We start from the raw sequence: 14,715 nt of genomic DNA, 5'->3' as shown, positions 1-14,715 counted from the left end.
CTCGCTGCTTCTCCAACTTCTGGAAACACAGGAAATTGGGGCACTGATCACCATCATTGGCTTACTGGCCTAGCAGTCATATTAGGGAAAGGGTTTGGAGAGTGGTGGCAGAAGTAAAACTGCTGGGGCAGGGAAAAGGAAGACAGATGGAGCTCATGCACTGAAAAGCTTCACAGGCCCCTAGGATGAGGCACCTCACTTATCTAGAGCACGTGTGTCAAACTTGTGGCATCACGTTGCCATCACTGACATATCATGACATTTTTTCCCTTTGTGGAGCTGGGGTGGGTGTGGCCTGTGTGTGTCACATCCGGCCCACAGGATGCCAGTTTGACACCCATGATCTAGAGGGAAGCAGCACATGCACAGGAAACTGATTTCCCATTGCCGCCACCTCCTTTGCCAGTCTAAGGCAGCTCTGCTGCTGCTCCTGCTACTTGTACTGGACCAGGGGTTTCCCCTCCCCCCAGAATCTGCTAATTAAAAAATAAACCATGGAACCCCTGATTGGGAGGCCAGGTTCTAGTGGCAGAAAACGTGTTGTATCTGAATGAACATGTTTTTCCCTTAACCTTTCCCGGAACTCCATGAAGTTCTACTGAAATAGAGTTGTCACAACAATCTAATTAGTTATAGGGGTGGAGGAATGATTGATCACTTCTTGGCAAGGGGAGAGATTTCACCCTTCCTTCTGCCTCAACTGAAACCTGGATAGCAGCTTTAGAGCCCTTCATGGCTTGTCTGAGTACCAAGAGGAAGGGTTTCCCCAGCCCCCAGGAAAAAAAGAAAACTTTGGAAACTTAGAAAGGAATGCAATTTCTACACAACTTTAAATTCTATTTGCAATTATTTTTCATACTTCCTTTAATAAATATGCTATACAGAGAAAATAGATGTTCCTGAGTTCTTGTTTCTCCATATACATCTTACTGGAATTAGAGATCAATTATATCTACATCCCCCATTTTTGTTAAATAAAAATCACTGATGGGATAAATCACATTATCTTTATTGAACTGAATTTATTTTTAAAATCCTGCTTTTAAAATAGTTTCATCAAAATTGTATTAATGTCACAGGAAGTGATAAATGAAGGGACCACATATAGTTCTATGAGATTCCAGAAATGTGTTCCAATTTTTCAACCAGTAAATATCTTTGGAAACCTTTTAAAGCCAGCTGACAGTGAGAAACAGATTGCCTTTTCATTGACTGTAACGTGTCACAGACCTCACAAATTCGATGTCGGTTACTCACAAATATTTTGAGGAATTATTAAAGTAACAGTACTTTTTAAACATCTGAAGGAATGTTTGAAGAGATGTTTTAATTTATTGCCTGTTTCACAGTCTGGACTATGAGCAAGAAAATATGTGCATCATCAGAGAAAGGTAATAAAAATCCAATAAATAGATTTTAATAAACCACCAGCTACCATTTAAGAGTTAATTTTTAAATGAATTATAAAATGATCACGTCTGCAAATTACAAGAATTCTACTTGGATTTAGTCCCAATATATTTCAAAATGTCTGGTTCCTTTGATCAGTCAAGCAGCAAGGTAATATTGCAGAAGTGTGCCTTTTTGAACCAAAAGTCAAAATATTTCAATCAGAAATCTTTGTTCTAGATACCAGTTCTTTTAAATGTTTACACTGGTCTAGAATAAGATCTCTGATAATGTAACTGTCTCATTAGTTTTCAGTAAAGTAGTTAAGAAAGCAAAGATGCAACTCTTGTTTCTGCAATGATAGAGCCGAGGTGGCGCAGTGGTTAAACGCAGCACTGCAGGCTACTTCAGCTGACTGCAATTCTGCAGTTCGGCTGTTCAAATCTCACCGGCTCAGGGTTGACTCAGCCTTCCATCCTTCCGAGGTGGGTAAAATGAGGACGCGGATTGTTGTTGGGGGCAATATGCTGACTCTATAAACCGCTTAGAGAGGGCTGAAAGCCCTATGAAGCGGTATATAAGTCTAACTGCTATTGCTATTGCTATAATGATAAGTTAGCATCTGGAAAAATGGCTTTCTTTTTCTGCAAACATTTTGGGAACTTTTATGTATCCCCTTGTAAAAAATAATTCATCCCCTTTTGGATTTTCTGAATTTTTGCATCCTTTTGTCATTAGAGCTTCATGGGGGTTCCATCTATATATAAAATAACATATAAATGAGTGAACAGATGTCACCCAAATTGGTGCTCATTTCATTTATTCTGTAAAAGAAATCTTCCAACATGAAGTATGCTAGCAAGAAAGATTTATTTAGAAAAAAAAAACTGAGCCTAGGCAGAGATTTGAAGCTGAAGGTATCAGAAGTGTTTCTGCTTGTCATTCATTCCTTTCTAAGTTCTCATTCTTTGAATTTTGAATCAGCCTCCCGCCTTCTGTTCCCACCCACACTTCCCCATGATTGATCCAAGGCTTAACCACTTCTCTTTCTCCTGGGTTTCTGATTTGTCACTCACTGTAACCTAAATTCTACTTCTAGTGATGTCTAATCTCCATTTCTTTTAAATGTCTCTGCTCTTTTAATTCCTATTTTAACATTCACTACCAGCATGCACTATCTTTCTAGCTAGAACTAAGTGCCTTTCTCTGCTTACATCTATCTAACTGTAGATCAAACAGGCCCTGGCATGCAGTACGGTTTGTTCTACTATGTCCCCGTCATTGAGATGGGCTTGTCATGTTTGGCTGTTCTAGTTTAAATTGTGTTTTTCCATCAGAGTCAACAGCAATTATAAAACAGCTTTGAGATGTTTAAACTTCGCTGTGCTTCACTAACTATTCTCTCAACCAGACGAATAACCAGTATGGGGTGGGATTAGCTGTAATGTTGGCCTCTTCCAACTGGGGCAAGCCCACCATCGCTTTTAGATCCTGGGCACTTTTCTTTGCTGTCAACCTATTTTGTCTTTTACACAGAAAGAGCTGGGTGCCTCTGCTGCACATCTCTGTACATAGCAGTACCTTGCAGCCAGACAAATAGCTATGAGGCAGACTAGGGAGCTGCACTTTAAAATAAGAAATCTGTCAGGTTTCTAATTTCTCCCACTTTACTATACAGTACTCCCTCTCTCTCCCCTTGCCATCCTCCATGGAGTTTTCTTCTTCTTTTTCATTATTTTTCAGTACATAAAAGTATAGAAAATTAAAAGATTAAGAAAAAATATAGAAAATAAGAAAATGGGATGGGATGGAGGGAGGAAAGGAAGGAAAGATGGAAGAAAGGAAGGATGGAAGGAGGAATACTCTTCTTTCTATTGAGTAATTGCCCTCTTATTTCTTCTCCTTCCTCTTTCAGCAAAGGGGTGAAAATAGTAAGCCTTCCTACAAAGTTCTTACTGTGTAACTCACAAAATATTTGTTCAGTGGGCTTGGTCAAGACAAACAATAAATCTGATTCAGAACAAGCCTACTGAGAAGCTAATTGGTGAGCTGTGAGCTGCAATGGAAAGTGGGAGAACCAGCTTTCTCGGGATGCAGGAGCTCTTCAGCAGGATACAGGTTTTGAGAAAACTGGCTTTCCCACTTTATCATGCTGCACCTCCGTTTTGTCAGCTCCCTTCGATAGCTGTGGTAAAGGAGAAGAGGTGCTATAAGCTTCTGTTTCCAGACTCACCCTGACTGGCACATGGTTTTTCACTGGTTGCTGTTGTTCACAAAGTGGGAAGAAAGCATTTAAGCATTTGCTTAATTTAATCTTTCTTTAACATGCCCCCACATGCAAAACCAAAGCACTAGATGGAGTACTGGGATTCACAATGGGAACAGCAAATTTTATGCTGGAACTGCTTTCTGTCAATTCAAGGAGAAGCAGGTAGCTTAGCAGAGAGGAAAGACAGTAAGCTTCACTGTGCATCCCATCTAATTCTCTGTCTCGTTTTGCTAAATGAAATTATCTTCAGTTTTAATCTGTTCTATCACACTTTTTTATCTCCCACTTCCTCTGTGGGGGGGAGGGAGGGAGGGAGGGAGGGAGGGAGGGAGGGAGAGAGAGAGAGAGAGAGAGAGAGAGAGAGAGAGAGAGAGAGAGAGAGAGAGAATAACATACTCTAAATACATTGCTTATTTTCAAAAAGCAAGGAATAGGAGGTGGAGCATCAGAGTTCTCAGTATTTTTGGAGATATAAGAATTGATGTTAAAAGACAGAAATTCTTATTCATGAACCTGATGTCTATGCTATGCTTTTGTCAACAGAACATGTGGAATGTTCAGCATGTTAAAAAAAATGCATGTGGAAAAGCTACTGTACCCCAATCAAGGTGAGATGCAGAATGCTACATGTCTCCTTTTAAAGTCTTGAAGAAAGCTGGTTAGAGGGCAATTAATCAAACACTGAAATTCTGCAACCTTAAGCTGTGTGGACTTCATTTCCCAGAATTCTCCAGCCAGCATGCACTAGATAGTGCCCAGGAAGGAGAACTTTTTAATGTCAATGGCATTTTAAAAATAAAAATTCAATGAAATTGCCCAACCTTCTTTAAAAATTACTTTTTTATTTTGTGCTCATATCAATATTGCACTTTCTAAAGCAGGAATCCCCTCCATATTTCTCCCAAGGACTGGAGAAAATATGTAAGTTAAGGAATCTTAAAGAAAAAAGAGAAAAAAACAGACCCAGGAAGCTACAGACCAATCAACTTAACATCAATACCTGGGAAAGATACTGGAAAAGATAATAAAAAAACAGATCTGCAAAAATCTAGAAACCAGTAAAATAATAACTTGCAATCAGCACGGGTTTGTTAAAAACAGATCATGCCAAACCAATCTTATTGTATTCTTTGACATAGTGACTAAATTAGTAGACCAGTGAAATTGTAATGGCTCCTCTTCTAACTTGAGAAAGTAAAGACTCTTGAAACGGATTATTTCAAAAGGAACCTTTAATCAGTCAGGATGGAAACCATTAGAGGCAAAGCAGCATCTGAAACCCTTTAGGCAATGCAAGTGGGATTAATCTGATAATGACCCCTCCCCTTTGTCCGAATGCAGATTCTGACCAATACACAACTGTGAAGATGTTTCCTTAACTCTTCTGCCCTGAGAGTCAATAAAAAACACATTCCCATGGCTATCTCTAGTTAGACATTAAAGTAAAATATCCCACATGGCTATCATAAACATCCCTCGAGAGATGCTGGGACCTTCAGTCTTCCGGTGACAGGAAACCAGTTGTAAAGTTGTAAAACTCAGTTGTTACAGATACAGCTAGTGATTTAACTCCGAGCCCCCCCCCACTCCCAATTGAATGGCAGTGTCACTTTTAGGGATCTGACAGAAATGCTGTGGACATAATGTACTTAGACTTCAGCAAGGCATTCGACAAGGCATTCAAGAACCTACTTCTTGATAAGCTAGAAAAAAGTGGGATATATAGCATCACCATCAGATGAATTTGTAACTAGCTAACTAATGGTAACTAACCGTAACTAACAAACCGTATTCAATGAGTAGTCCTTATCAGTACTATGTTTACATGGAGGGAAGTAAGCAGTGGGGTACCACAAGGTTCCATCTTAGGCCCAGTACTCTTAATATCTTCATAAATGACTTAGATGAGGAAATAAAAGAACTTATAAAATTTGCAGATGATACTAAGCTGGCAGGAGCAGCCAACACCCTAGAGATAGGCTCAAGATCCAGATGTATCTTGACAGACTTGAACACTAGGCCCTAACTAACAAAATGAAATTCAATGTAGAGAAAAGTAAAGTCTTAGGCAAGAAAAACAAAAAGTACACATAGATTGGAAGAAACCAGGCTTAATAGCAGTAAGAGGGATCTTGGAGTCTTGGAGTCCAGAGGGTCTGGATCTTGGAGTCTTAGTGGACAACCAATATGAACTATCAGTGTGCAGTGGTAGCCAAAAAAGCCAATGCAATCCTAAATTGCATTAATAGAGGGATTCAGTTAAGATTACATGAGGTACTAATATCACTCTATAAAGCCTTAAGACCATATTTAGAATACTGCATCCAGATTTGGTCATCATACTATAAAAAAGATGTTGAGATTCTGGAAAGACTGCAATGAAGAGTAACAAAGATGACTAGGGGACTGGAAGCTAAAACATATGAAAAACGATTACAGGAACTGGGCATGGCTAGTTAAGTGATAGCAGTGAGGAGAGGATCAACCTATTTTCCAAACCACAAGAAGGCCAGACAAGGAATAATGGATGGAAACTGATCAAGGGGTGATTCAACCTAGAAATAAGGAGAGATTTTCTGACAGTGAGAACAATCAACCAATGGAACAGCTTGCCTTCAGGTGTTGTGGGAGCTTCATCACTGGAAGCTTTCAAGAAGAGGCTGGACTGCCATCTGTCAGAAATGGTGTAGGATCTCCTGCTTGGGCAGGAGACTTGGGAGTTGACTAGATGACCTACAAGGTCCCTTCCAACTCTGTTATTTCATGCTGTTCAATCTGAGGAGTCCTTAGTGTTCTATGAGCTTGGCTGTTTTGTTGCAGATGTTTCATTATCATCAGTAACATCAGTGCTAATTCTGAGGAATCTTTTGAGCTTCTCCTACAGGATATACAGAAAGGCAGGGGATAGAAATAATTCTGCAGTTTTCCAGCCTATTTATAAAACAGAGCAAAAAATTAAAATGGGTTAGGGAAAGCAGGCATACAAGTTTCCTAAAACTCTGAACATCAGCATTTGAAATCACACTATAAAGCCCAAAAATTATGCTGCAATTCCTGTGCTGCAAGAACTAGTAAAAAAAAACTGTAAGCACACATACAGACAACACAGGGCACTAAAAGAGGTCTAAAAAACATTTTCGAAATATTGGGTGAAAACACATGGTGACAAGGACTTGAAAAAAGGAAAAGCAAAAATATTGCTTGCTTTGCTGCCTCAGGCGCATGCTTTCATTTATTTTACATTTTTTATGACCAACCCAACTCAAACGTCTCTGGACAAGTTATAACAACTTAAAATAAAAACAACAGAATAAATGAAAATTATAAAAGGCAACTGTAATAACAAATAAGCCTTCCCCCAAGATGGGCACTAATAAAGCTTAGCTAGGTCTGAAGATTGTATAGTGAGTTTCATGTAATGGTGAGGGCAACTACTGTAGCCTAGAAAGCAAGAGACTGTGAGTATGTGTATATTATATATAAAAGTTTTATAGTATATACACATACACACACACAGGTTCACAAGAAAATTATTTTTTAAACATTCCCTGGACCCCAGTGTTTTCATAGCTTATCTGGGCATTAGTTCAAAATAAATAATAAATCATAAATCATTTCAAAATAAATAACAACAAATAGCTAATAAACAACCAATTTTATATCTTTTTAAAAAATCCTCATTTAAAAAATAAGCTTTGTTTAGCTTAGCACTGCAATGTAATGTGTGGTAAACACTGCTGAGACCAGATTGCAAACTAACGTTCTATCTAAAAATGCAGTAATAGGAAAATCAGTTTACAAAAGAAGAGCAAATAATACTTCAATTCAGCATAGAATTTGCATATTTTACTTTATATGTAGAGACAGTGCATCTCTGCATATTGGAAAAGACTTCATAATGTGAACTTTGAACCTATTCAGTCTGCCCTTGGAGTGTTAAATGGCCTGTATTGTAAAGGATAATTAAGATTTGTAACTGAGAATTGTATGTATTGCAAAACAGTAATTCTCAGGGGTCTTTGGAAATTAGGATGGTTTAATGCTTTCAGTGTTGATTTTAGAAACCTCTTTTATCTCAATGTTGTGGTGATTATAGAATAACACAAGCTTGGAGAAATAATAGGCTATCCAAATAGCATTTACTATTTATATTATTCTCCAATTACTTATAGCAGACACAACCAAATATTATAGCAATGTTGGATTTTGCTTAAATATTTATTCATACTTAGTTAAGAATAAAGAAAATGCTCAGAAATCTGAAATATATGCCATACTAATTTCTATATGCCAGTTACCTGTTGTTCAAAAATTTGCATGTTATTTGATCCCCAGTAAATTCATACAGGAACTGTTGGTGATTTGCTTTGTCTCAGGATAACCTAATTTTCAATAATTTGTACGCTACCCTTCCACTGAACTAAAATCCAGATGCTGACAGGTTGGCTGCCAAGATTTAGCATTTTAATATTTCTTTGCTGCCTTCTAGTGGTCATTCCTCTTTTTACAACCCAGATCTGATAGCTTTGAGAGTCTGTGGATAAAAAAAGTAAACAGAGACTAAATTAATTAAAAGCACCGCTAACAATAAAAACAACATAAAATCATAAATATAGAGTAATACTGTAATAACATATCATTACACAATTACAAATGCTGAAATGTGAAATGTGCTAAAATGGGAAGAAAGCTGGTATAGAAAGTTAAGAACATCCAATCAGGTTAAATGCTACTTTTTGCACCAAAATAAAATCTTGCAGAGGTTTTTTCAAGGGTAGTCATATTTTCACTTCAGTTATATAGCATTTTAGAAATAATTATGAAAAGGGTGTTTCTGTATATTTAAAAACACGAATATAGCTCCAATCAGCAATTTTTGGAGTAGTTGCAAGTTTTCCAAAGATCATACAACTGCTTGCCGTTATTCCAGGCAAAGACTAAGCTGCTTTAAAGGGCTGCAGAAATGTGTTGCGTTTGTGCACTATAATTGCCCAACATCTTTTATGAAACTGAGCTTCTTAATATACACTAAATTAATTTGGTATAATAGGGATATTCCAAGACATATACAACTATTGTTAACATTTGACATAGCATATAGACTGAGAATTTGACAGTAAGGGTCAGATTTGCCAGAGAGTGGAAACAGATTTTTCCTTACCAGTGATTGCTGTGTATATTTAATATAAAATATACACAGGCTTAAATACCTGGCTTCTCATCACCAGGAAAACTGGGTGAGAATTTAAGACTCTTATTTTGAATATCAATATATGGGAAAGGGGGTAGTTTGGCGCAGAAGAGCGTTCCCGGTGCAGAGCAGGATGAAAAGTTCTATTGAAACAGATCGTTCCCGCTTGAGTATTTTCATTGCGAGAACTATTTTTGACTCTCTGAGGCTGCCGTAGCATTCGTTGCGTCTCAGGCGCATGCCCTCTTTTCTCTTTGGACGGCATCGTCCTAAACCGTCATGGCCGCTCTTACAAGGAAGGTCTGGCCTCCGCTTGTTGGGCGCTGCAGTAAGTTTTCGTTCTGAACGTGTTTTGCCTTCCGAGGAGACCTATTCCTAAAAAGGAAGACCTTTTTTGAGTGTGGAACGGTTAGCTTTCCTCCTTGTCCGTGCATTTGTCGTTGTTCTCCGCATTAGAGGCTATGGAAAGAGGGATTGCTGTTTCAGTTGGTTCTGTTTTTGTATATCCCGGAGTGCAAGTGCCCCGCAACGGTTGTGAGATTGTGAGACTCTCAGGCTCCCCCAGCCCTTTCCTTAGAACTCTGATTTTAAGGGGGGAGGGGTCGGTATGTAATAGTTGTATTTTATGCTTTTTGCATCTTGTGTTTAAGTCGAGCCTATTAAATTAAAAACAATGAAAATTAATTTTAAAAATATTGCATTTGTCAACTGCGATTAGCACTTTATGCATTTAATAGAATGAATCCTAGTCGACAAAAACGTATGCCATGATAAACGTACCCGAAGACTTTTTTTCTGTTGTATGAATTGCATTTTCAACAATCCAGCTACATCCTTTACATGTATAGATATTAATATCTAAGGGGGATCACAATTGGAAGCCAATATGCATCTGGTTATATGTCTTAAGTGTCTTCGTAATTTTTATACAGACTTGAAATACAAAGGTGTTTGGTTGCACAGTACACAAGATTAGTAAAGGTATGTAGATGCTGTTAAAACATAGCAGTTAATGTAACTATTATTCTTCCAAAGGGTACCTTTCTTTATCAGCTCCACCATTCAACTGTAAAGATGGAGCACCAGCACAATTTAAACCACCTCCCAAGCCAATCATTATTGATGAATTAAAACAGCAAGCATCAGAGAACCGGTAATAATAACACTAGCTATATTTGATCTTTAAATGTTAAACAAGTCAAATTTTCTTTTATTTTGAAGTTATTTATATGTCTGATAGGTTCTTGAGTCCTGAATTCATCCCTCCACGGCAGAGAACAAATCATTTAAAATTCTTCCTTGAAAGACAATATATGATAAAAAGAAGAAAAGTAATCAGTATTCCAGAATTTTATGTCGGTCAGTACTATATTTGGAATGTTAACTTCATAATGTGGCATTGCTTACATCATAAATAATTGTACTGTAATGTAAAAGAAAACATGTTTTTATATATGATGTTCAATTAGTAGGACTCTATATGTTGAAATGAGCATGTGAACATAGTGAACTCTACTATTTGTTCAAGTTGCCTGACTTTTTTGGAAATTCTGCATAAGGTTTGGATTAACTTTAATGAGTATGTACCTCCGAGCTGTGACATTTTTTCCCCAAGACTATTGGGAAATAAGTTTTGGCTACAAATTAATATAACAGTTGTCCATACTTAAGTAAATAACCAAATACAGTACTCAGTGTAGACCAGTGTTTCTCAACCTTGGCAACTTGAAGACGTCTGGACTTCAACTCCAGCATTCGCTGGCTGGGGAATTCTGGGAGTTGAAGTCCAGACGTCTTCAAGTTGCCAAGGTTGAGAAACACTTGTGTAGATAGAAGTTCCATTTTAAATGTTACAGAGTTAGTAATATGTATATTTATATAAAAATGTATAAATAGTATAATAGAATGGGCATGGGAGCTGATACGTATATATTTGATCAATTGCTTGGATGGTGAGCTAGCTTCTCATTTAATTCTGAAAGAATCAGAATTTCTCATTAGTTCTCATGCAAAAAGCCTAGTCCCATATGCAGTATTTGCCCATGCTATTCATGTGATTTCCAGAATGTTGAAAGTATGCAACATGCAACAAAGCTATATCAGAAAATTATTGACTTTTATTTTAATGTGTTACATTTACTCTTTATTAATCCATGGGTCTGACTTTACTTACCATATTTTTTGGCGTATAAAATGCACCTTTTTCCCTCAAAAAAGAGGCTGAAAATCTGAGTGTGTCTTATACACTGAATACAGCATTTTTTTTGCCTCCAGAAACCCCTCCCCCTTCACCAAAATAGTCGTGCATAGCCTTTAGGAGCCTTGCAGAGTGCTCCCGGGGGTTGGGGAGGGCAGAAATGGGTGAAAAATGAGCTGTTCTTTGCTCAATTTTGCCCCCCAGGAGCACTCTATAAGCCTCCTAAAGGGTATGCATGCCCTTTTTTTGACAAAAAAATGGCCAATTTTTGCAAAAAATGGACCGGTTTTTGCTTGTTTTTGCCCCCCCCCCCAGGAGTACTCTACAAGCCTCCTAAAAGCTATTAATAGCCTTTTTTGGTGGGGGGGGGACCAAAACGGTGAAAAACAGGCCACTTTTGGGAGGTCTGCAGAGTGCAAAAACTTTTTTTTTAATTTGCCTCTTCAAAATCTTGGTGCGTCTTATACTCCAAAAATACGGTAGGTTCTCTGAATGTTGGATTATTTTCTTTTCTCCCAGGAAGTATACTTTCTGTTTCTGCAATGGATCCCTATTCCAATGGAAAATGCAACACTTTTGTAGGAATTTGTATTCAGCGATCAGGAAAGGGACTTGGTGCAACCTTCATACTTCGAAATGTAATAAATGGACAAGGTGAGTACATAGAGTTTGTTATGCCTTTTAAGGATGTAGTCAGGACATTCACATTCAGGAGTATTGGCTTCAAACAGCAAGGTTAAAAAATATGAAGAATTGATCATATCACACAAGGAAAACTCAGTTTTCATATTTTTAAAACCTGGCGTGTTATTGGTCCATTCTAAGAAAACCTGAATTTGTTAGCTAAGCATGGTAAGCTTTTGATTTACCAATGTTCATTTTAAGGTATTGAAATCTGCTATGAATTATATAATCCACTAATCCATGAGATCAAGGTTTTGAAGTTGGAGAAGAGGCCAGATGATAACTTGATGTATTTACGAGATGCTCTGCCAGAGTTCAGCACTGTTGATGTAAACATGAAGCCAGTGTCTTACATACTTTATGATGACGTTCCTGTCAATAAGGTAATATGAAGGGGTAACTGCTGCATGCAGCTAATAATTTGTTGTGCTTGAAAATAATTTTGCATTGTAAAGCTGTTGTATAGAATTCTATTTGCTTGGAGAATGTTTTCCCAGTAGAGGTTTCTTGTCAGGCTACAGGTAGAACTTAACTTATGATTGTAAGTCTTGATGGTCATAAATCAAGTCACCCATATTACCAAATTTTTATTACTTGCCAACCACCCAACATGCAGACACACATCTGTAGAGGGGGCCTGGCCATCAGAACTTTGGAACTGGTTGTAAATATCCCCAGGGAAGTCTATCATAACTTTGAATAGTTGCTAAGCAAGTATTCTTAAGTCAAGGATTATCTTGTATATGGTACATACCCTCTTTTTATTATTGTATATAATAAAAATAATATAAATAATTGTTTCCGAGTTTACAAAGAAAAACAATTTCTTATTATGATCATGAAGATCTCTCTACAAAGTCTGCCAAGTTCCAAAGGTTTTCAAATGATTTTAGATTCCAGCACAGCATTGTATTTGACCAATAAGGTTCCTGTGTGAAGTACAGCACACCTATTTTTGTTGCTGTTCTTGTTATTTCATCAAGAAGTATAATAATCCCTGAGAGTTTCAGTCAGCAGATAGTGATTGACACAAGTTCACCCATTCCAAGAATAATTGGGAAACATCTGATCTCTCAGCATTGCTAAAAATCAGTATGTATGAATGAGGGACTTCTATGAGTACAAAATATAATTTTTGAAAATATTTTGCTGAAATATGATATTTACATACTTTGCATTTTACTTTGAATTATATTAGATGAAGGTCAAAATGAAGCCTAAACCGTGGTCAAAACGCTGGGAACATCCAAAATACAATATCCAGGGCATCAACTTTGACGACTATCTTACAGAAAAAGACAAAGAAAGAATTAAAAAATGGGAAATGCCTTGGAGACAATTTGATATGATACTAGAGTATGATACATCAAAAATTGAAAAGGAAATTCAGAAAGAAGTGAATGAAGAGCTGAATAAAAGCTAGGGGACTATTACTTGGAAAGACCATCGTTCAAGGAATTTTAGGGTATATCTTTAACAGTGACTCTTGAAAAAGCATGTAAATGAAAGGTATTATACTTAGGATTTTTTGTGTTCAGCAATCTTTACTTATATAAAACATTCTAAAGAAGAGAAGGTAACCTTTCTGACAATTGAGGAAAATATGAAGGCCATAAGAAACATGTTGGTGACACGTTTAGAAAGGATTGGTCCCCAAAGTTTTAACTTTTTTTGCAATGGGAGGTAGCTAAAGTGTTTTCATGGATAAACCAGCACATTTCAAAAATAATCCCTTAATTTGTTGCCAAAGGGCTACAAAATTGAAGACCACCTTCAAGGGTTGTTCATGTCCATTCCAGAGGTTTTTTGTATTTGATAAGGCAATTAAAAAGATAAATACTGTAGGATTGACTTTGGATTTGTAGGGCATGCTGAGTAACAGTAAATTGAAGTAGTATAACATATCTTCAATAAAAGCATTGATTATATTATTCTTCAATTCATTTTCTATTGTATCTATGTTTAATGCCTTATACAGTCAGTATAGCATAACGTTTAGACTTATATACCACTTCACAGAGTCAGCATATTGACCCCAACAATCTGCGTCCTCATTTTCCTCACCTCGGAAGGATGGAAGGCTGAGTCAACCTTGAGGCTGGTGAGATTTGAACTGCCAAATTACAGGCAGTCAGCAGACATAGTCTGCAGTACTGCATTCTAACTATTCCACCACCTCAGTTCTTACTATTGTTGGTTTAGCAGCAGTAAAAATAAAGTGATAATGTTACATGTATTTCCCCTATCCATTGGTAAAGAAAGGAAAATTTCCCAAGAAGAATAATTAACTATTGTAATAATTGGTACCTCAATATCAGTATTTAGTTATTTGAAACAAAAATGCTATCGTATCTTCCAATTTATGTTACTCAACAATGTTATATACTTTTAGGATATAACTCATCCATTATAATAAACCTTCCACTGGAACACAGTATTGTCAGAAATCACACTGAGAAATCCAATTTTATTTATATCTATGTATTGTATACAAAAGGAATTGTAATGATATTTAATTGGATAAAAACAAATACTTACTGGCCAAAATTACAATATGCACTATAAAATTTCTATTCTGAAATAAAATTAAGCTATATTTACATCATAAACAACATGTTGCTAATTTGAAGCATGGTAGCAAACTAATGCTGCCATGTTAATTTCAGAAACTTAATTGTTGAGAAGTGAAATTGGCCTTTGGTTTCAGTTCATTTCAGTAAAAATAAATGTTTTGAAAGCAGTATGGTACTACTGGGATGGAAAACAGAATTCAGGGCTATTTACATTGAGAAGTAAAAAAAAATCACAAGCAATAGTTCTTCCATTTGCCTTGAATAAAGCTTTGAAATCATGGGAAGTAGAGCTTGACTCAAAGAAGACTTTGAAGAAGTGATTGAGCTATACTCACATAAAGTAAGTAGTGAATGATCATGTACACATATGTTAAGGATATTCAGCTAATCAGTTTTCTGCATTTACAGAATT

General features: G+C 36.8%; 1 protein-coding gene and 1 long non-coding RNA gene across 2 annotated transcripts; one reads left to right on the top strand and one right to left on the bottom strand.

The window, feature by feature from the left end:
- Positions 1-5,942: 5,942 nt before the first annotated feature.
- LOC106540253 (uncharacterized) lies at positions 5,943-8,903 on the bottom strand. The gene is made up of 3 exons (XR_001312860.2): positions 8,820-8,903; positions 7,957-8,192; positions 5,943-6,589 (listed from the first exon to the last, which is right to left on the bottom strand). It is a non-coding gene; the product is annotated as an uncharacterized LOC106540253 (long non-coding RNA).
- A 173-nt stretch (positions 8,904-9,076) lies between these two features.
- MRPL19 (mitochondrial ribosomal protein L19) lies at positions 9,077-13,669 on the top strand. The gene is made up of 6 exons (XM_014055328.2): positions 9,077-9,177; positions 9,885-10,002; positions 10,090-10,208; positions 11,566-11,700; positions 11,932-12,113; positions 12,929-13,669. The coding sequence occupies exons 1-6, from the start codon at positions 9,129-9,131 to the stop codon at positions 13,151-13,153; spliced, it is 828 nt and encodes a 275-aa protein (XP_013910803.2). The 5' UTR covers positions 9,077-9,128; the 3' UTR covers positions 13,154-13,669.
- The last annotated feature ends 1,046 nt before the right edge of the window (positions 13,670-14,715 follow it).

Source organism: Thamnophis sirtalis, unplaced genomic scaffold (assembly GCF_051295495.1).
Source record: "Thamnophis sirtalis isolate CommonGarterSnake01/CBP01778 unplaced genomic scaffold, rThaSir2_p1.2 scaffold_5, whole genome shotgun sequence".
NCBI classification, from domain to species: Eukaryota; Metazoa; Chordata; class Lepidosauria; order Squamata; family Natricidae; genus Thamnophis; species Thamnophis sirtalis.
The sequence above is the reverse complement of the archived record's forward strand: the minus strand, read 5'-3'. Positions and strand labels throughout refer to the sequence as shown.

What these genes read in the sequence shown, in the direction of transcription:
- MRPL19 (XM_014055328.2), top strand. Translation starts at nt 9,129, where the DNA reads ATGGCCGCTCTTACAAGGAAGGTCTGGCCTCCGCTTGTTGGGCGCTGC. An exon ending in TCCGCTTGTTGGGCGCTGCA is followed by an intron (nt 9,178 to 9,884) that starts GTAAGTTTTCGT and finishes ATTCTTCCAAAG; the next exon opens with GGTACCTTTCTTTATCAGCT. An exon ending in CAGCAAGCATCAGAGAACCG is followed by an intron (nt 10,003 to 10,089) that starts GTAATAATAACA and finishes TATGTCTGATAG; the next exon opens with GTTCTTGAGTCCTGAATTCA.